The sequence below is a fragment of the Falco cherrug genome, chromosome 1, assembly GCF_023634085.1.
Source record: "Falco cherrug isolate bFalChe1 chromosome 1, bFalChe1.pri, whole genome shotgun sequence".
In the NCBI taxonomy this organism is placed as follows: domain Eukaryota; kingdom Metazoa; phylum Chordata; class Aves; order Falconiformes; family Falconidae; genus Falco; species Falco cherrug.
Window position 1 is genome coordinate 45,214,444 of NC_073697.1, and position 21,937 is coordinate 45,236,380.

The 21,937-nt window shown below is 43.5% G+C and overlaps 1 protein-coding gene across 3 annotated transcripts in view; it reads left to right on the top strand.

Annotated features, from left to right (window-relative positions):
- The window catches only part of FGFRL1 (fibroblast growth factor receptor like 1), a 179,097-nt gene that overhangs the window by 69,847 nt on the left and 87,313 nt on the right, over positions 1-21,937 (top strand). For all 3 annotated transcript variants that reach the window (XM_055702361.1, XM_027815548.2, XM_027815547.2), the window contains one exon: positions 18,596-18,868. In XM_055702361.1, coding sequence (XP_055558336.1) covers positions 18,596-18,868 — 273 coding nt within the window. The remainder of the gene's footprint in view (positions 1-18,595; positions 18,869-21,937) is intronic.

Genomic DNA, 21,937 nt, shown 5'->3' on the forward strand with positions numbered 1-21,937 from the left:
AGTGTTGCAAACTCATCACCTACATTTGCTCGTTCTTTCTTATTCTTAAGACACTAACATTTTTCTTCATAGGGTAGGTATTTGATTTTTTTTTTTTTTTAAAGATGGCATTTCAGTTATCCTTCAGAGCTTCATAAAACTTGCTAAAAAAAGCTTTGCAGCCCATTTTTTAATCCTATTCCTTTATATAGCTCATGCCAGTGGTACGGTTTGGCAGCTGGCTGTTTACCTTGTTGCACAATGTCCAAAAAAGTGCACAAGTGGCAGAGCCACAGTTAGTGTATGCTGGCAGGGTGTATACAGGTATTTCTCTGCCTGCGGGCCAAAGGGTTGCATTACTTAGGAGCCCATGCAGCATTTACAGGGGCTGCTGCTGAGCACAGGCTCCTGCCTAATGAAGTAGGAGGGGAGGGATGTTCGCTTCGTTCGTGCACCGAGGGCTATGGTTTACACAGCTTCATTGTATTGCACAGGGTTTTCCGGCCCTGCAGCTTCGCTTGCTCTGTGACAAATTATTCCTTAATTGCTGGGTGGCAGAATAAAAGCTTTGCAGCCCTGAGGTTATTCCTAACAAATCAGGTTACAGAAGCCTTGAAAATTATATTGAGCAGAAAAGAAGCACCATGAGGTTTCCTTGGGTTCTTGGGCTGTGTTAGGCTTCACTAAGGCAAAGTGCTAATGAAGCTTGTTAAAATGCAATTATACTTTAATGCTGTGGATGCAGAAATGAGAATAATCAGTGGAGAGGTGCTAGTGCTGCTGTTGTGATTAGCGTGATTTGTGTGTGTCACTGCTGTCCTCAGGGCCTTCGCCCCACTGCGCAAGGTGTCGCCTGAACACCACAAGGCTGTGCCCAAAGAGCTACCTGGGGGTATGAGATGAAAGATGATGACAGGAAGATGGAGAGATAGGTGGAGAAGAGCAGCAGTGAGATGGTGCTGACCACGAGGACCAGCAGAGGTGTCAGGCTTAACTGCTGACAGGTGATGGTGGGTACCTGGTGCTGGAAAACTTGAAGAAGTGTGTGGGCAGAGAGCTGAGCCAGTGCTTATGGGGAGCTGCTCCCACACCAGGCAGGCAGCCTGGCAGAAAACACCTAGGATTTCCTTTGAAAAATGTAAAAAGGGAGGAGAGGGACTGGACTTCTGGGCCAGTTGGAAGAGGTTGGACCTCTGGTACAGAAGAGGTGATAGGAAGAGTGGGGAGAGGCCAGGAGGAGCCTTGACATGTAAGTGAAGAAAAGTAGCAGCTGTTTGATGTGGCAGGGATAGGTAGATGCGAAGAGAAGCAGATGTGGCCAGAGCAGTGCCTAGAAAAAAATGAATATGAATGAGACAAGAGTGCGTTTTGTCAAGGCTGGAGTAGAGGAGTCATGATGAAATATGATGGGAGTCTGTATGAAAACTACAAGTGAGTGGATGGACAGCCAAGGCTGGGTCTTATCAAGAAGCTGCAGAAAGACTGTGGCTCACAGTGCAAGCCAGGGTGTGGAGAGCTAGAGGGAGAGCAAAAGAATAAATAACACTCGGGCTGTGGGCCTGAGCGACAGGCAGGACGGTAGTGGTGTCCGCAGCAATTAGGGAAGGAGGTGGGGAGGGGGAGGAAGATTAAGAGCTCTGAGCTTGAGCTGACAGCTTGACATCCATGAGATGTCAGGGAGACAGGCAAGGTTTTCGTCCGGACAGAGAGAGACAGGCCTGGATGATCGGATCAGACAACTGGGGAGACTGATTTATGTGAGAAGATTAAAAGAGCTGCTTGTAAATATATGTATAGCTTGGCTAAGTGACACCTGAGGGGACAATAACTGTCTACTAGGGTATGAAGGGATTGGGTACTGGAGCCAGGAGGAGGGGGAGGGTGCAGTTTGGGAGCATAGATGAGGATTTTGACTAGAGGCAGTTGAGTAAGGTGGAGCAAAGCCAGCTGTATTGCCTGGTTAGGGAAAACATCTCCCCTGCAAAACTGGGAAGACTCTTTGGTGAGTCTTGAAGCCTGCATGTCCATCTAGGTACCCACCTGCACCCCTGTCATCGCAGGGTGCCTGCCAATCTTACATTTGTCCTCACAGCACCCTGAGAGAGGGAGATGTCCCTTTGTGCGGTTGTGGCACTTTGGTACCTTGCATGACCCTTGCTATCTGACTTGAATCAAGGACCTAAGAAAGTGTCTTAACCATTAAGCTCTCTTTCCTTTTAATTGTCTCTGTTTTGAAGAGTCAGTTCTGTTGATAGTACAGTGAGATGGACAGGAAGGAGACCTAACAGAGCTTATGATTTGTCTGGTCTTCTCCACGTGTTCTTTATAATGTTTTAGTCCTTATAAAAATTGACTCCTCTGTGAAGCCAAGGGAAGAAGAAGCAGGTATTACTTTGTTGCTCATTCCTGCATAAGCTCCTCCCATCAGCGCAAGAGACCAAGTTGGGGAGGGAACCACTGGAAGTGGCATGTTCAGATGAGGAGTTACGATTGAAGCAATTTTGCCCTAAAGACCCTAGAACTGGTCACTACCATGGATAGCAGTGGGAATAGGGTGTGAGTACAGTTGAACTACGTTGCTGGTTCCTGTCTGGTCACAGATATGGTAACTGTTGGTTTGGTTGTCAGCTGTATGGTTTATTTTCCTAAAGCAAGTGACTGGTCTAATTCAGACTAAATGGCTGCATTTCTGCTCCAGGAGTGCTACTCTGGCGTCCGTCAGCTGAGGATCTCAAAGCACATATGCAATGCTTTTCAAAAAATGACTCAGTGTCCTTCCTATCTGGTGAAATAGAGGCTATCTGAAGTCAGAAAGCAAGCATGTGGGAGATGGAGAAATAGTATGTATCATGTGTTTTGAATCCCAGTCTTGTGCTGGGCTCATCTGTGGGCTGTGCAGTCCTGTGCCTTGTCTCTGCCCATGTATTCAGGTATTTCAGAGGGGGAGGCAGGGCATTCTGCAGGAGGCAGCTCCGAACGAACTGTCTGTTTCCTAACACTGGTTACAGACTGTACGTATTTTGCATGACCTGGGTTTCTATTTCTTTTGACCAACACGGGTTGGAATATGAGAGAAGGTTATTTTAGGAAACTTTAACAGGAGCACTAAGAAAAGTAAAAGAAATCAGCAAAAAGTGGAACCACCTCAACTTTTGTGATTTGATTTTCTGGTGAAGGTTTGGCTTTGGTACCAGATGGGGGTTATATCTTCAGACAAGTCTTTCAAAGAACCATACTTATATAATTAAAGCATAACCAGCTGCCTCCTTCTGTGTGAGTGCCCTTTCTGTACCTATCCATGTCTGACTGGTCTTTAGGTTGGTGTCCTAAGGAGATGAGCTCCATGTGGCAACATTTTTTGAGGGTTGATCCATCTCCATCCCTTCCAATATCTTTCAAGTCTATTAACCAATTTCAGACACATCTGTTTGAGAAGGAACAACGTGGGAGATAGTAAAGCTTTCTTACAAGCTTAATGAAAACGGGAAACCATGTAGAAGGGAGTGATTGTAATAGTGCTGCATCCCACTACTACCATGCCTGAGGGAAAGGCTATTGAATGGCTTCAGCTTTTCCAAATATACAGATTCATTTTTCTAAATAGAGGTGAATGCAGCAGCAACAAACAAGCAAGTAAATAAGTGAAGGTGTCATCAGGTTCTTGCCCTTTAATGGGTGCTGGGAAGTACAGCCAGAATACAGGGCCAGCTTTGTTAGTCCTGCTGCAGTTTGGTAACTGCAAAATCATCTCTGGTTGACGGTTCGCAGCAGTGTGTGTGAAAAAGAGACCACGTATGGTGAATAAATGGCCTGCCATTGCAAACTGCTACTTCCCCAACGTGGGGTTGTACAGGCATCAATGGGAGACTGCAGGAGGATGTGAATTGCTGATGACTATTACACCTCTTTCCGTGCGTGAGGTGCACAGGGTGTCATCCCTTATCAATGCCAATCCACGTACCTTGGTCTCACTGTGCATTAGCAATAAAAACAGGTGGAACCCAAATAATACAGAAGCAAAATTGTCTTTTCCAGCTCTTCATGCAGGCTTTAGCTGCATTTTAATGGTGTAGCATTTCAGCAGAGACCACAGGTCTATTTCTTTTTTCCTGCAAGGGGTTGATACTTGACCTCAGCAGTCACAGTTAAAAGCAGAGCTCCCTGCTCTGACTTTCACTTCTGTTTCAGCAGGACCAAAATCTGTGAGGCCTTTCTGAGTATTTCCCTCCTTACCCGATATTGCCGAAAATGAGCCTGAAATGTTGACAGACAGCAGCACACTCGGTGTGTAGGAATCCAACATAAACAGACTTGCTGGTTGCGTACTTGGACATGTTAAATGAGGGCTCTGCTTTGATCTTCCCTGCACTATCCTAAAGCCCAGCAAGCAAAGGCTAAGTAAACAGACCTTTGATTTCAGGGCTGTTTGGAGCAGAGGTCTTGTAAAACTTTTATCAATGGCATAGCTGAACTACTGAAGTCCCCCTTGGACTGTAGGTGCTGCAAGAGTAGCAGTGTGATTTTATTGACCCTAACGTCCCTTTCTCCCTGCTTCCTGTAATGGCAAACATCTGGGGATATGAGCCAGCTTCCTGTTGATTGTAACATACCAGTTTCTCTAGGAGAGACACCTGCTTATAATCTCCTCTATGGTGAATGGAGTGTAAGCTATATTAGATCCTACAGCTATTGGATCCCACAGCCAGTGTAGCTTTTTGTTAATGCATGTCATAAAGATGCTTAAATAAATCACATGGGACACATCCGTGGGAAACACTCACGTTACTAATCCTGCGTGTTCAACACTCTTGGGTCAAACCCCAGAAAACCAGTACTCTGGCTTAAATAGCATGAATGTTACAACAAATTGGATTTTATTTATTTGCTTCCTGGTTTTAGAGCATTTAGTGATTCCCCACGATCACAAAGGTCACAAATTTCCTTTCATGTTCAAATAAACAGGAGATTCTCCTTCAGGCTTATGCCCTCAGAAAAAAGACGTTAAGAAACAAGCACCTAATATCACAAGATTTAAAAAATAAAACTATGAATGCTGGCAAATTCCCCTCAATGGATGAGACACAGGAGTTAGACTGGCCCCTGCTTTCTTTTAATTTAATATTTTTCTCTGTCTTCTGGTGGGTTACACAAAGGAGGCTTTGACATCCCTTCTACTCACTGTAGAAAAGTGATATGAGAGTGAGATGCTGCCAAGATATTTTATTTTTATAAGTGTTATCAATTTTCCATTGTTTTCAAAACTAACAACCACTGTGCTTAGCAATGATGGAGCCCAGGCTGCTCCCGGCAGGCCAGAGCTGTGGTCCCTCCTGCTGGGGCTACTTCAGTCCAAGGCTTGATCGAGCTGGAGACCAAAAGTTGGAGCATTTTGTTTAGCCCTACCAATGATTATTGCTTCTTATCAAGATAAACACCAAATGACAAATTCATTGGCCAACTGCTCCATGCCAGCGCTGCTCCTGGGGGCTACCTTCTGGAGGTAAAGCTGAGGTCATTGGCTGAGTCTGAGCTCCTGCTAGTAAATTGTGAGCCCAAGTGCATCTCGCCTCACTCGTCTTTTGCCCTCATGCTTTTATAGCATGGCCTTCAATGATGACCTTTCTATGCTGCCTTGTCTACCTTACTCACCAACTGATCCTTTATGTAGAACAACACCCTGGTTCTCCCTTCAGAAGTGAATTTTACCTTTTGTCAAAGCCACTATTTGATTAAAAGTGTTTTTATCAGCCCTTTATTTGTTGATATTTGATGGCGGTTCTTTGATCCCTGAAGGGGTGTGCAGCACTGTTTGTGATATATAGCAAATTGATTTTATGCATCTTTTATTGAGGAGTCTTCCAGTGGGGTTTCACTGTAATCAGATTGGAGATTACCATGGCACAGCCGTTAGGAAGGGACTGGAATTTACATGCAATAAAGATTAGGGAATTAGCAACTGATTAGGCAAGTGCTGATTTATTCAGCTACAGGTACAGCAAGGGGTCTTGTGTGTCTGCTTTTTTTTCGACCTTGGGTTTTGACCTCTTGACTCCTCACTTAGAAATGCCAGCGTGCAGCAGAGAGTGATTTCTGATGTGGCTTCTCTCAAGTGCAAGTTCAAGTCATTGCAACAGTAAAAACTCCTATTTCTGTGAACGGAGAAGCTCGGAAATCTTTATGCGAGTCGACACTTTGCTGCGATGTGCATTTACCAGGACTGGCTGAGCAGGCAGACTGTGGCAATGCTTTAATCTGCAGTCAGGAATTCCTGCTGACAGCTGATGTGACGCGCATGTGTTGGTACATGCACACGCATGGTGGAGGCTAAAGCAGCTATGTAATCACGCAGCGAGACAGTATTTCTCCACGCACAGCTTTTCCTAGATAGCTGTTGTGCTCTTCAGGTTTCTCCCCCCGCACACACTTGCAGGAGGGTGGCTGGGACTGTACATTACCAGACTGTGAGGTAATAGGAGTGCGCATTAATTGATGTTCCAGTGTAGCTCTATCTACCTGATGGGTACAACGTTACATACCAGTGTGTAGCCTGCCAGTGGAATGCTGTCATTTGAAATTACGGAGCAATCGATGTAAGCAAAACTCCTGTACGCTCTATAGCTGCTGAAGTTTGGGCAGCTCAAATAAAGCAGCCACACCTGACAGTCACAGGCTGTGCTAAAAACAGGGGGTTGGTTCATTGTGTATCAGATAATAATTAGCAATGTCTTTCTACTCATGCAGATTTATAGAGACAAAAAATAGGCAATAGAGGATCTTCAGCACAGGAGAATATTTCTAATTTTTTTTGGATGTTTGGGGAATTTAAATATATTTATATTTTAAATATTTATTTTTAATGTTTCAATTTAGGCAGAATATACGCACTGTTAGGGGCTGTTTTAGTAATACCATTCATCCTGAGACATGCCACGCTGGTGTGCAATAGAGGTATAGGAATAATACTTCCCTCCAGATGAAATGAAACAGCTTTTGAGCAGCATGGGGTGCAGCAGAGCTTCAGATATACCAGATGAAATGCACTGATTTTATTTCAGAAGCTTATCTTATATTAATCTTAGAAGCTGAATGGTCCCAAGACTGCCCAGAAAAGCACCTGGCAATCCTAGGCGGAAACCATAGTGGTGTGATCAGATATAGTAAGCCTAACAGAACAACAAGTCTTCACCATCTCTTGATAGAAAAACTAATGAAGGCCACATAAGGGTGCACTAACCTTGTTGTGGTGAGCAAACCAGCACGTAGAAAGGAGGAGCAGAAGAAGCGGATCTGTTTGAAGCTGTCCCAGTTGCAGGCAGGCTGCAGAAATCTGGTCTTTCTGTCCAAAGCACGAGCTGAGCCCTCAGACTGTGAACTGAGTTTCCACACTCAGAAGGAGATTGCTTGTGCATGGACTTGTACAAGCATCATTGCGTGTTTTAACACTGTGGCACCAGAACAGCATCAATCCATTTGAAGAAAGTTTAATGCTTTCCTTTGTGTATGTCCTGGAGCTGAGGCTGGCTGCTGTGTGAGATCTGGCAATATTCTGCAGCTGTGAAGGTTTCATGCATTAAGAAGTCCTGTCTCCTGCTAATACTATCAGGTATCATGTTTTTACATCAGGTAGTGTGTGCTTCAGTGTCTGGGCAGCAGGATCCAGATGTGAATGCTATAAGAATCCAGCGATGGTTCCCCTGTTTTCATATGCAGGAGACTGGGTGTCTCCTGAGTTTTTAAATGTAAATTTTCACTGAATCAGCCTTGTGAACACTTTCTTTTAAAATGCATTTAAGTATTTTCCCCTCCTGGAAGAGATGTACAGGTGTGTCTAAGTTAGCTTGGAGAATGGCACAACAGGAATAAATCTTTAAAGTGAAATATTTGGTGCTGAGGAGGTGATTTTCACACTACAGGCATTTTGGCAGTTTATTCTGGATTAACTCCGGTCTGGTCATGTAGATTGAGCACACTCATTAATGCAAATACAAGAATGAAGCTTCTGCTTTTGTTTTACCAGGGACCCAGCTAGCTGTGGTGCTGGCTGTATCTGCATTAGCAGCTGGTGTGGACCAGTAAAGCTGGATCTGTAAAGCAAAGCATTTGGTGCTGAGAGCCTGAGACCCTCATTTCAGAGGGGTGTTTTACTTCAGAATAGCCCTAGCCTGGTCCTGTGAACTAAACACCCATCTGAACTGGAATACCCCTTGCAGCTCATGTTAATATAAAAGCAGCTGAGTTCATGTACACCAAAACTGTTTCATGATGTGAAGCAAAGTATAATTGGTGGGGATGATAAAAACCGTCACTTTAAAGCACACCCCTGGTCCAAACTAAAACACTGATGTAGGCACATGTAAGGTAGACAGACCCTGGTGATGACAATTTAATTTGGAGAGAGCTGAATAAAGCACTTCCATCACACCTATGTGAACTGGAGGTTTTGGTAGGGCAACAGTGAATGGTTTTAGGCAGGATTTTAAAATGTTGCTGTCTTAGGAGGTGGAAAGTCAGTTCTGCTTTGCATTTTTCTTTTGGAGCAAGATGAGGGTTTTCTTTTAATTTTTCTTCTGGAGAAGACAAGGGTTTTTCAATATATATCTATCTGGTGGGGCTTTTTGCACTTCTGAGTTTTTTATGTATTTTAATTTATTCCTGTTCCAAATAAAACCTATTCTCATATTTGAGGGATACAGCAACACATTAAAAAAATCTTATTGCTTAAGATTACTTTTAAACCCCCAAATTTTTGTTTGTATGTGTTTCATTTTAATTTGCCAAAATTATGATACGGAAGTTTTCTCAAACTGAAAGAGGGAATATTGAAAGAGAAAACCGGACAGTCTTGGTTCTTGACAGAAATGTCATTTTCTGATAGAAGAACATTTCTGTAAAACACTCCATAGCAAGTCTGCTCTGCAGCCATTCAGCTAGAAGTGCTTTCTGTTCTAGAGAAGCCTCCGAAAATATCTTCAGTTCTTAAATACCACAGCGTTTATCTCTCTGTGGTCACCAACAAACAGTTGTTACCACGTTTTTGTGGTGACCAAACTTAGAAGCCCCCCCGTGACAAGGGCAGAGAAAAGAGGGCTGAGAGCAGCCTTGCCATGTAGGGCACTGCCACTGATTTCCCAGCAGCAAAAGGCTTATGGATATTTTGGCGGTGTCTCATGTTTGAGAGTGAGAGTTCAAGATGGTTTTTTTTTTTTTTCTGAGCCCTTAATGCCCTAATCACACCTTTTCCATCTTGGGTATTGTGAAAGGCCAGTAGGAACCAGCATTGGATGGAAGAGTTTAAAGTCTTCTCCAATTTCATCCCTTACAGAGAAATTTGTTAAAAAAGATTTTAAATAATATTTTGAGGAAAACCAAATTCTTGGAAACAAATGAAAAAGTCTCCTGTGCCAGTGTATGGCTGAAGACTTGCCACTGTGGACTAGCAGGAAGGCAAACCAACTATTTAAAGATCTTTGTTCACGTCATTCCTGAATGTGGCACAGAGTCAACCATCGTGGTTTCTGTTTCCCTGCAGACATAAACAATGACACTTACAGTTTCCTGCTTCTGCAGCTCTCACACAAATGTCTGTCTATAAGGGAAATGGCTAATTACTTATTAAACCTTGTACTGTGCTTAGACTGGGTTAAATATTGACTACCAAAGTTCAAGGGGAATCCGCGTCACCAAACGTGAACTTGGGCATCCCATTTTCTAGAAGTTGTTCAAATAAAATGATTAGGTGACAGAATACCACACGTAGGCGGGAGGGACAAAGGCGGTGACCAAAACTGGAGCAGATTGGCTCAGAATTATATGCCTGTCTTTGAAGCCTTGGGTTTTGGAATATGATTGCAACTGGTGGCTCAAAGGAGAGATTTGTTGCAAAATACGTGAATTAAACTGAGATTTGCAGAGTGCCTGGTTTGTTTTGCTGAAAGTCTTGGAGATGGTGGGCGATTTGTCTGGGAAATCCACTGGGCTCGTGAAGCAGGATTTGCATGGTTGGTAAGCAGTTGGAAGGACACAGTACAATGGCGTTTATGTTAAAATTGGACTAGATTAACCCCAGAAGCTAATTCAGGGCTGCCTGACTGGATTGTTTCCCAGAGATTATGGGAAGTTAACAAATGCCTTATGTTGGCAGGAGTGGTCCCTGTGTGACTTGTGATGGAGATGCTGGGGGTTTGGGTAAGGTTTGGTGAGAGTAGGTTGGGGCTGTAGGGGAAGATTTTTAGTTGTGTTCCAGGTCCTCCTGCCTCCCTCAAGCCAGAGGATTTCTAGGTTACTTCCAGCATTAGGCAGTTTGTCCTTCCTGGAAACAGGAGGATTTTTTAAGGAGAGAAAAAAAAAAAAAAAAAAAAGGCTTCTTAATTTCAGAACCTTGAAAACATGTTTTAATGACATTTCTGTTGAAAAAGCAGATTAGGAATGCCATTATTCAAATGTGCTTGCCCTTCTTGAATGGGAATGAAAAAGGTAGATTTTGTGGGTATGTATTCCAACACACCTTTGTTGTACTTATCTCTTCTCCTAAGTTTTCTGGTTATCCATTGAACTGCATACCTGACCTGCACCATCAGTATAATTCTGGCCTTAGCACAGAAATACTGGTCCTCTCTTTTGGCCCACACTAAGCCCACTGGCAGCGCTTAAGAAACAATAAATAACATCTTTTCTTCCACACTAGGAGAGAAACCTTCTAGCATATGAAGTCCGTTTCTTCAGAAGTAATTTGAAGTAATCCTAACTCTCCTCTGCATTTGCTACCTCAAAACCTAAGGGATAAAGTTATATTTTTTGCTGCTGAAAAAATGTTCAGCAACACTTGAAGTTGAATGTCACCCATGCACGTTTAATTTAATAAGATGGTAATTTCATGTTAAATAAATACCAACTGATTATTGAAAACATATGCTCAAAGGATTTAAAAACCATGTAAGAGATACGTATCTCATCTACTGTTGTTGAACTGCAATAAATCTACGCAATAATCAAGTGCCAATTGTTTAACATACAATAACTATTTTATTAAATCTCAGTGAAATGTGTATGCAGGGCACTTAATTAAATGGAACATGTTCCCAAATATTCTATTTTTCTTATTTTTTTGGAACATCTAGAGTAGAAAATTTACTGGCAGCCTTCACCCAAGGGGCTAGTTACTACTCATATAAAAATATGGCAAGCACTTCTTGTGCTATCAATAAATATCCATTTCATCAGGAAAGCAGCTCCTACCATAGAGGTAGAGAAGAAAGAGAAAATATGTCACTTCACTTGCTGTAAAATGAGTCCGCAAAGCTGTTTTCTCCATAAGGTTGGTTGGTTCAGCTGTGCAGCCCAAGCCTAGAACTTTCTCCTGCAAACAGTCTGCTATTCCCAAAGCTGAGCCTGACCAGTCATCGGGGTTGGACAGCAAATACTTGTGGTGTTTTTGTGTTCCTTTCTAAGAGTCTGTTCTACAGAGATGTTGTTGCTTTTTTCTTTAATCTTTTGATTGTTTTTGATAAGCGTTGTTTTTGTCTGTGGGCGCCTATGTTTTCAAGCCAAGAAGGACCCATTAGCTCATCTAATCTGATCTCCTTGTGTCACGTACCAAAGCAGTTGGCCCAGTTACCCTTACGCTGACCCCTACTTTACTTGGCTAATGCATACCTTTTGGAAATGCAAACTGTTTTGTTTTGGAAATATGAAGAGCTGTTGGATTCACCAGTCCTTTGAACTGCTTATTCCAATAGTTAATGGTATACATGGGCAAAACATTCATCCTTTTACCTCTCTCAAAAAGCATTTTTATCAGTTCTGCTCTCCATATAATGACTTCCCACTGTGCAGAGAGCCGAGTTCCTTTCTTTCAGGAACAACTACTCATGTTAATAGAAACTCTTGCCATCTTGCTTTGTAGGCCCTTCCCTATGGGATTTGCTTCTTGGCAGGTGTTTGTCCAGCCCCCAGCATCGCAAGGCCTCTATCCATTGATACATCATTACAGCTTGAATGCGAATAGAAATATCAGTAATAATGATGTGCAGAGAGTGTAAGTGTATAATCCTCATGTTGGTTTTGCAGAGAGGGTTAAACTATTGTGGAAAGTGTTAAACTCCTACTGTAAGCAGGAGTTGGCCAGCCCAGCTTTCTAGCAATGGGTACCCCAAGTTAGCCAACTCTGGATGCAAGTTTAAAACATGGCATTTAGATGGTTGTTTCTAGCCATCTATGTTCATTCTGAAGCATGGGAGAGGTGGAAGAAATCAGCTTTGGTGTGAACCACCCTTTCACTAAGGACTTTGGAGGATCAGGGTTTACAGTGATGAGTATGGTGAAGGCCAAATGTTGCCTCAAGTGTTGCTGTAACAGTTCGTGTTCACACAGGACGAGTGGTTTGGCTAGCAGCTGATGTCCAACTCCTTCACCTCACTGTCATAATGAAAGATTTCTGTTCTTGGCTGTATTCTCCTCATAGGACACACATCGCCTGTGGTACCCCGATCCCTAATGTTAATTCCTTGCATGTGTTGATGGGTTGTTTGGGTGCTTCGTGGTAAATGACTTCGCTAATTTGCTAACACAGCACTTCAAAAGAAATCTTATCTTCATGGAAAGTGAATGTGTTTGGTATTAAATAATAAAATATACATAACCCATGGGGCTCTTAAAACTTATTTAACTTCTTTATAAACTTTACAATACAGTATGTGGATATTATAAATTACTTTCCATTCCAAGAAACTGTCCGGGCTGGTTGACCTTCCTTGGAATTTCCTCTTTGTAATTATGTTTAATGTGTTAATAAAGTTCACTTTGAACTGTATCATGGCAAATGGTCTCATAGGACGTGGGTCAGTGCTGGTGTGTTCGCCATATGTGAAGCTTGACGTTAGCGTGCAGTTTAGTTGAAGAAATAACAAGGCTAAGTCCAAACAATTGTAGAAGCAGTATCTCTTCCCCAGGTTAGCAGTAAAAGGGGTTCATGGAAAGTTAGGAATGTGGAGTGGGAAATCATTTAGCTTTCACTGCTAGGTGTTACTAAATTATAGCACTAGGTTCGAGTCACTATCAAAACACCATATATCTAGAGGGTTTTCACACAAAGCTATAAATCATGTTTACTACATGTATGAGTTGAATGAGTGCATGAACTTTGCAATGCAGTCCAGGAAAATATAATTACATGTCTGTGTGTTTTTGACTGTGAGAAATATGGACAGGAAGCTCCAGGCTATTCCACAGTTGTGTCTTAAATACACTTCTAGAAATTGGTTTTGCTGCTTCCCGGAAATAGCTATTTGCTAAAGCAAGAGGCTTTCTTGGCTTTTACATATCTCCTTTTGCCAAGAAGTGGCAACCACCATCCCTTCCCAGGCACTAGGGAGGAGAGCAGGAATGCTTGTAAAGCAGTGTCAGCAGTAGAGCAGCAAGTGGGGCTTTTCTGTGGTATAGGATAGTGGATATAAATTGAAAATTGCCCAGCTGTTCAGTAAGACAGGTGTAGGATCTGTCTTTTATATAATGGAACGGAATGGGGATTCCAGTTGCTTGTATTCGTAAATGAGGCAAATAAATCTGCACACTTGTCTGCATGTATATGAGCAGAAATATTTAAAACAAATGAGGTGATCATGGCATTTCCTTGTTAGTTTTTGATTTGGCTTATATGATATTGAACACAGAACTTGGCATCTGGCTGGTCTTGTTGGATCCTTTCTGGGTGTACTTATATGAATTTTCAGATGAGGAGACTAGAAGCAAGAAAATAACTTGGTGGAAGATGTAGGTTCCGGATTGTTTAAATTATATTTTGAGCCCGATTGCACCCTGGCCCTTGGAACTCCAGGCATGATCCCTTCTAGTAACTAAAATGATTTGAATGTTATGGGGCAAAGTTATATTTAGTTTGTATTTGGAGAAAGAATAACAACCAGGCATGGGGGGAGGCAGCTGTATTCTCATCACTTCTTCCCAAGTCACATCCATGGATGACAAACCCCACCCTTCCCCCTTGGCTGAAATAGTAAGAAATGATTCTCTCAAACTGTTGGGTTGAGGACAAGGGGCACTGAAGAAAACTGGTCCCCGCTGTCGAGGTAGGGCTTAACCTATTGTAATAGCTCCTTCTGTTCGCACAGGCTGTGAAGTCAGCTGCACCCACCCCAGCATGGTATGGCTTAAATACGTGTTTCTCAGCAGTGCCCTGTGGCTGTAGGGAGCTGCCTTTGCCTAGTGGAAAGCTGCAAGAATGGAAGCAAGAAATGGCTGTTTTCTCTCTCCACCGTTCCCATCCTGACTATAAAAATATGTAAAAATCTGTGACGGAATATCTACCTGGGGCCGTGCTTTTGGCTCCTTCTCTCATATCCCATGGCAAAATGCTGCAGGAAGTTATCTGTCTCCATGAGCATCAGAGGTTGCAGATTCTCAGCACAGGCTGATTTTTAAAGAATCACTGCCCAAAGGATAAGAAATCAGGGGTAGTGTGGTTATGGACACCTCCCCCAGGTTTTACACCCAGGGTCAGAGAGCACTGCTCTCTCTCCTGCTCTGTCTTGAAAGGATCCAGTCTGGAACTTTGGCCCATGGGTGCAGGCATAGGGCAATTAAAGGGATCCCCCCATAGCCAGAAAGATGATATATATAGGCATTACAGAATTTGTGTGGGTAGATATATGAATTCACAATTTTAACGATCTGGTTTAACAAAATGATTTCAGGTTTCGAAACAATCCCTTATGGTGCGGCTCTCCGGCTCTTGTGGTGGTGCCCTAATGCATAACCCACAGACACGGCAAGAGCAGCACTAGGGTGTTGCTCTCAAAATGCATTACATCATTTCTGCTCACATACAGCACAAAGCTGGAGTCTAGAATGGCTGGGACTGTGACAATGACTGCTTGAGGAGTAATTGCATCTGCTTTCTAATGCTCCATTAGAGCACAGGACAGAAGCCGGCAGAGGCAAGGGATGGGAAATCGGCAGCAGCCAGGGTTCAGCCTGTTTTTACCTCACTGGCAGCTGTAGGTGAAGCAGCAGGTGCTTTCCTGGGATTTTGCCTCTCTAAGCAGCTGTAGAAATGTATCTAGGCTGCAGGCCTGCGGGCTATGCCCTGGGCTCTGCTCCCTCACTGCCACGCTCAGCTGTGAGCACACACGTGTCCCGGCCCTGCGGGAGGCAGCCCCCAGGGATACCCCCCCCAAACCAGCGCCATGCAGAGCTGGCAGCATGCAGGCACTCTGCCCTCATGGCCACCCTTCTGGCATATTACGGGCCCATTCTGCGAAGTGGGGAGCTCCCTTCGGTACCAGTGGTACATGTGAGAAACTGGGGTGCTCAGCATGTTTTTCCTGTATCGTTTTGCTCTGTTCATATAGCAGAAGATGGAACTGCTATAGAGAAGCCCTGGAAAGTACACTCTGGGAGAACCTGAGTGGTTCTGGGCAGCTTAGTGTATGGATTCAGAGCGGTAATATGTTTTTATCTAGATCATGTTGGATTTCCGTGGTGCATTGTGTGAAGCAGCTCTGTGTCAGCGGCACCTGCTGCCATGGGGATGTTGGAGAAGGGCTTTTCTGCAAAACATGCTTCCCCCTCTCTACCACCTCCCTCCAGCTACTGACAGAGCAGAGTGGCAAGATGTGCCAAAGTGTATCTTGGCTTGAAAAAACTTTCATCCATCTCTGTTGCAGTCCCAAGGCAGGGCTGTACAGATATGTAGTGAAATAAGACCCAGTGGATGCTGTACATTATAAAGACAGACAGAGATCCATGATGATATCAACATTTTATTCTTGCTGTAGCCATCAACAGGAGGTCCAGTTGTCATTGGCTTGCCAGGGCTTCTGAAGCTTCTGGCGTATGCAAAGGCACTGATTCCAGAGAGAGAGTACTGCTTGCACAGAAACTTATTGATGCAAAGGTGATAGGTAATAAAATCAGAGTATTCACAGCACCAAATGAACAGAAGCGAGGTTTTAGCATCTTTGTCCTGGGGCTGTACCTTACTGAGAAGTGCATGCAGCTCTATCTGGCAAAATTCGCAGCAGAAAAAGGAGTGGAGGTAAATTTTTATTCTTCATCCTGAGAAAATCACTGGAGGGGCTAATGAAGGGCTGCAGAGGACCACACTAGTGTTCTTCTTTTCAGGCAGAAAGGCTCTAAGAAACACACCCTTTTCTAAATGTCATAAAGGTCTGCGAATAGATCCTGTGGCAGAGAGCGATCCAACAACTCCTCAGAATGAAAGGTCAATCAAAGGAAAATGGCATTTAGGAGGACCAAGCTTACCGCTGACCCAAATGTGTGACAGATCCAGAAGCAACTCTGGTGCCATCAGGAGAGCCGCTTGTGCAGCCTGCCCCAAAAAGGCACATGACGTGATTGGGAAACTATCCGATTCCTCCAGGTCTCAAAATTCATCAGGAGTCAACCTGAATGTCGGAAGGAAAGGGATTTTGAAGGAGCTACAGCAGGTTTCCAAGTTGGGAGGAGGGTGCTGTCTCTCCACTGTCCCTGCTTGCCCTGTATCAAACATTTTTCCCCAGCACTAATTATAGATTTGGTTTTTCCATTTGAATATGCATGGAGTGCTATCGTAGTTCACAAGTTGATTGCAATGAAGCTACTCTTAAAATTTGACTTGGTTTGGTAGGGCTTTAGGTCAGAAAGGAGCTCTTCAAGGGCCAACCCAGAATTTCAACAAGGCTGTGCACTTGTCCAGACATTTCAGCTCCTTTACACTGAGTGAGACACTGCACCATGTAGTGAAATGTAGCAGAATTCAGGGCTGGATCCTCACCTGGTGTTGGTAAATTCTGCTTTATCAAAGCCAACAAGTGCAACCCCACCTGATGGGTGGATTTCCTCTTTAAAAGATTCAGCAACGTTACTTGTGTCAGATTAGCATTCAAAGGATCTTGGGATTATCTCTCCATCCACAGAGTTGGCTGGACATCTCCCAAGGTAAAGAACTTTTAACAGTGTGGTTTGCAGTGCTTAGAAAGACCTGGATAGGCAAGATTTCTTATGGTGTTTTGCCAGTTCCCTTGGAGTATGGGAGGGCACCAACCTCCAAGGATGTCCCTCAGGTGTCTGCAAGTGTGCAGGGCTGGGTGTTGCCTTTGCCAGGGACTGACTTTCTAAGAATAAGTGCTCTCAAGATCACCACTTTGGGTCTTCAACAGTTCGTCAGAATCTGTGTCTAAGACCCATTGGTTTAACCAAGGTCTTAGTTAAACTGATTGATGAGTTTCAAACTAGTTCATGACTTTTCTCAGCTTGAGGAGCACTTCTGTTCACCAGCAAAGCTGCAAAGTTCATGGGCACAATTCAACATGAGTAACTGCAATAGCAGCTCTGTAGTCATTCATTAGCTGGACTGCATGCACTGCCTTAGTCATGCTGGGGAAAATTCAGACAGACGTTGGAATAATAGGAATTAGTCATGAGGAAGTGCAAATATGAGCTCTGTAGTTCATCCCATGTGGGTCCATTCCTGCAAAATACTAGGAACAGGAATAAAATATGAGGGAACAGTTCCAAATCCCACAAACATCTTGTGGGTTTTGGGTGCAACTCAGCATCAGCAATCCTTAGCAAAATACTTTGTCCTTATGCAAGAGCAGGGCACTTATCATCACATCCATTAATAGGCTATTCTGGGAAGAGCACTGATATTGCAGTTTGTGTGGGGAGCTTGTGCAATTAATGAAAAGGCAGAAAAAGCAGATGCGGGAAAAAGACTCTCTGTTTCAACTTTTCAGAGCCTTGGGAAGAAATTCCAGTTTGAATTCAGCTACGGGACCATTCCCACTGTTGGAGTCTTTATCACTTCTTATTTCTGAGTGCTGGTCTGTCCAAGTGCATCCTATTACCATGTGGCAAACAGCAGGTTCACTTTGTGGCATTCCAGGGACACTCTGTTTTACATTATATTATCACCTTTTACAAAGAAGAAATATTTTTCAGTTGGGTCAAGCCAGCAGGGTTGCTAAGACAATTTATAAAAATAACCTCTTTTTGGACTATAAGCAATGTTAACATGTCAGGCTATGCAGTATCTTTCAGTGAAGCACTACCCAATGAATGCTTTATGTCCAACAACTGCAGGCTTATGCATCTCAGATAAAGCCCATCTGGTGACTATTAAAGGGAATTACTGTACATACAACATGAAAAGGATTATAACATTTGGGGGGTGGGGGGGTTGTCAGTGTTTTGTTTCAAGTACCAGTGCTGTTGCTAATTTTGCCTTCAGGATAGGTGTTAAGTTTAAAACAACTACAGTTGCTTTACCAAATACAGCTGAACAGTTTGTGTATTGGACTCCTCCTTGCTATAGGAAAATGGGGGTGCTTTGGAAAAGGAAAAGAGACTGAGAAAAGGCATCCCTGGTGGGTTAGCATGAGCTGCTGCTAATGGCAAAGCTACAGCTTCAGGCCTTGCACAAACCAGTATCCTTGTTGTTTTATCTCTGTGTAGCTGCTGCATTTTTAGTTGATTTTTGGTAAGCACCTTTCACTATACCTCTGTCTAGCAGTCAATGTAATGGCCTTATTGATGTCTTTAAATCAGTGCTGTATCACTGGCAAAAGTAGTAACAGCTCTTCGTCTCTCTGTTCTTTCTTAGGTCCCCCAAGGATTGCTGATAAAGTGATTCACCGTCAGTCTGTGAGGCTAGGGAGGACCATCAAGCTCCTGTGCCCAGTGGAGGGTGACCCCCCGCCTCTCACCATGTGGATGAAGGATGGACGCACTATCCACAGCGGCTGGACAAGGTTCCGAATCCTTCAACAAGGGCTGAAAATCAAGGAGGTGGAAAGCGAAGATGCGGGAACCTACATTTGCAAAGCCACCAACGGTTTTGGCAGCACCAATGTGAACTACACCCTCATCGTGATTGGTGAGTAGAGCTGGAGAAAAGCCAGACCTCACCTACTTTGTGGGGAGAGAGTGAGCTGATTTCTGTGTAGCCTGTCAGTGACTGCGTATTTGCTTTGCTAATCATTCACTGACCTCCACTCTTAACTGGCCCTTTCCAGTGTTTGAGGATTGCCAGAGCTGGCTATGTTGCTGCACATCTTCTGCTGCAGCGGGCTGCAGGCAGATAAGATTACACAGTGCCAAAGGTTACAAATAAACAGAAATGATGCAATAGTCACTAGGGTCCAGATCACAATGAATTCCACACAGGAAAGGCTGTGTGATAAGGAGAGGTCACGCTGATCTTTATGTTTGCTGTTCGAACAGGATACTTCTCAAAACAAATGTTAAGGCATCCATATAAAAATGCACAGCTGGAGGATCCATGTACTGAGCTTTTGCAGAGCATGATGTCTTCAGAAATAATAATAATTAAGTTGAAACAGAACTCAGAGCTGGCATATGACCCAGGGATGCTCAGTTACTGAGAAATCTGCTTGGTGAAGGCTGAATTAAAAAAGCTTCAGGCCACCATCTTGGTGATCACTGGTTCCCTGGCTGAGCTTTTGACTGGCTTCAAAGGGCTTGCTTGGTCTGGTTATGGGATTTTGGGGTCACCCGCTGGGCTGAGCATACCCAAAGACATTTCTGTGGCTGATCAGAGACTCCTCTTCTGTGGTCCTTGTCTGTGAGGAGAGGAAGAGCTGGATGAAAATCTGCACACTGGAGGATGCTGAAGGAGCAAACGAGAGGGTTACAAAGCAGGGGGTGAGATCAAGTATCCTGCTTATTCTATTGCCTGATCAGCACCCCAAGTATCTGTTCTAAAAAGTTCTGTTTCTCTCAGATGGTGGAAGCGAGCACAGAGCTTAGGGCAGTTTCCAGCTGCCTACTGGTTGGTGCTTGGCCTGGTTTTGTTCTGTTTTTTCTTCTTCCCCTTCACTGTAGGAGGGCTGCTGTGGACTCGGAGCATGTAGCAAACCCTTGCTGCTGCTTGATGGAGGATTATCACCTGATAACAGGGTGGTTCTTGGAGAATGCATTTGCTGCAGAGCCAGAATTGGAAAGAGACCAGGATGTAAATGTCTTATCAGGGAAGAGATGCTTAGGTGAGGGGTACTGTCTTGCAATATGACTCCTGTAGCATCGGTGAGATAAAGCTGCAAAAGCCATCTTATAGTTTACATGGATTTGGTTTTCCTTGTTCATCTCTTTCCTATCTACATTCATCCATCTTTCCCTGCTGCACTAAACAAAAACGGTGAAGTGGAAACAGTCTATAAAGAATCATGTCTATACAGACTTCTTTTTGGATGCGCTTTCCAGGCTGGTGTGGAGCAAGGGATGATACAGGAACCTGCTTCAGTCTTGCTTGTGCTTTTGCAGTATGTGGAGGTTGTCCAAAGTCTTTGATCTTCTGTGTCATCCAGTATCTTCCAGAAAGCTCAAGGCCCAAGCTAGCTGCCATTATTCCAGGACAAAGAGGCATTGAGGCTTCTGTGAGTCGAAGAAGCCTCTGACTATTCTTCATAGCACAACAGAAACAAACGAAAGGGAAAAGTTGGGAGGCACAGGGTAAAAGTTGGACTAGAATTGAGGAAAGATTGAGGCAAAACCTCCAATTCAGTTGCTCAGGGAAATTGGATTATCAAATTTAATTGTGTTAAGAACAATAATGTTCATTATATTTGGCACTGAAAAGCCCTGGGCACAAACACTAGTTATTTAGAGCCTCGTTGGGCAGCTATGTAAGGAAATGGTAAGCTCCCACTGGCCTCTGTGGATGTGAGATTGAGTCCTATGCAAACAAATATTGATCACCAAGTGCCAAGAAAAGAGTAACTTTAAACTAAATGTGCCGCAGACATATGGGCTGAGTTATCATTCATCTCCATGCATCCTTGTTGTAATGCTGGCTAAACCCAGTACTTCTCAGAGTCTTTGCACCTTCATTCCTTGTCTCACGGTGTACCCTTGTGCATTGTTGTTGCTTAGAACATTTTGGATGGACTACTTATGTCCTTTGTCTTCAGTGGTACAGATGGGCTCATATAACATTTCAAACCAATTACTTTTCGCTAGAACAGTTTCCCCTGAAAACAAATGTTCCCCTAGTGTCTTTCTTGCCAAGGTCTGCAAGTAAACACAAGGTATCACTGACTTATTCTTTCAAAGGACCCAAACATTCAATGCATTGACCAGATGCTCGTGTTTGTCTTGGTGAAAATGCTTTTGGTTGAGAGCAAATCAATCCTTTGTTGATTTTTGAGAAGGAGGCAGTGTTTTAAAACCAACTGCATGTCAGTTTTGAGGATGAAGATCAAATTGATGGAGCTGTTTTGTTTGTGCTCCGGAAAGCACAAACTTCATTAGGCAGAGTGGCTTTTTGAACCATATGGTCTCTCTATTCTCCCACTCCTTCAAAGGAAAAAAAGCCCTCTTATTCCAGCTTTACTGCTGACACCAAACATATCAAACCATGCACGTGTCAGACATAGGCAAGGTGGTTAAGATATTAAATCTAGAATAGTATTAAATGATTCATTAAATGTTGGGACTTTAAAAAATACAATACATTTTGACATGAAAACATTCTGGGAATTTAAGCAGTGATATCTGGAATCAATACAGTAGCTTATCGAAAATTTTTGGAGTTATGGTATATGCGTTTAACTGAGCTCTGTCACACCAGTAGCAAGTGAGGATCTGTCACGCCTGTGTTATATACATGTACACTGCAGCAGGATAAGGTGAAGGTTTACCTGAGATCCTCCAGAGAACAGAGACTTAAAATTCAGCAGACTTGAACCTCTCTGCCTGTATTCAGTGCTATGTAACTCTTACTAATCTTAACTCTTATTAGTCTCTGTATTCCGTTATAGTATAGAGAACCAACAAATATCTTTGACATTTACAAAGGAATAAAAAGGGCAGTGGCTCCGCCAACACCAGTGGGTGCAAGCAGACATGGTAGTGAGCTCCTTCGTCTGCGTTGTAGGTTGGTCTCTGTGAGATGCAATAATTTTGGTATAAGCCTGTTCGAATGTCG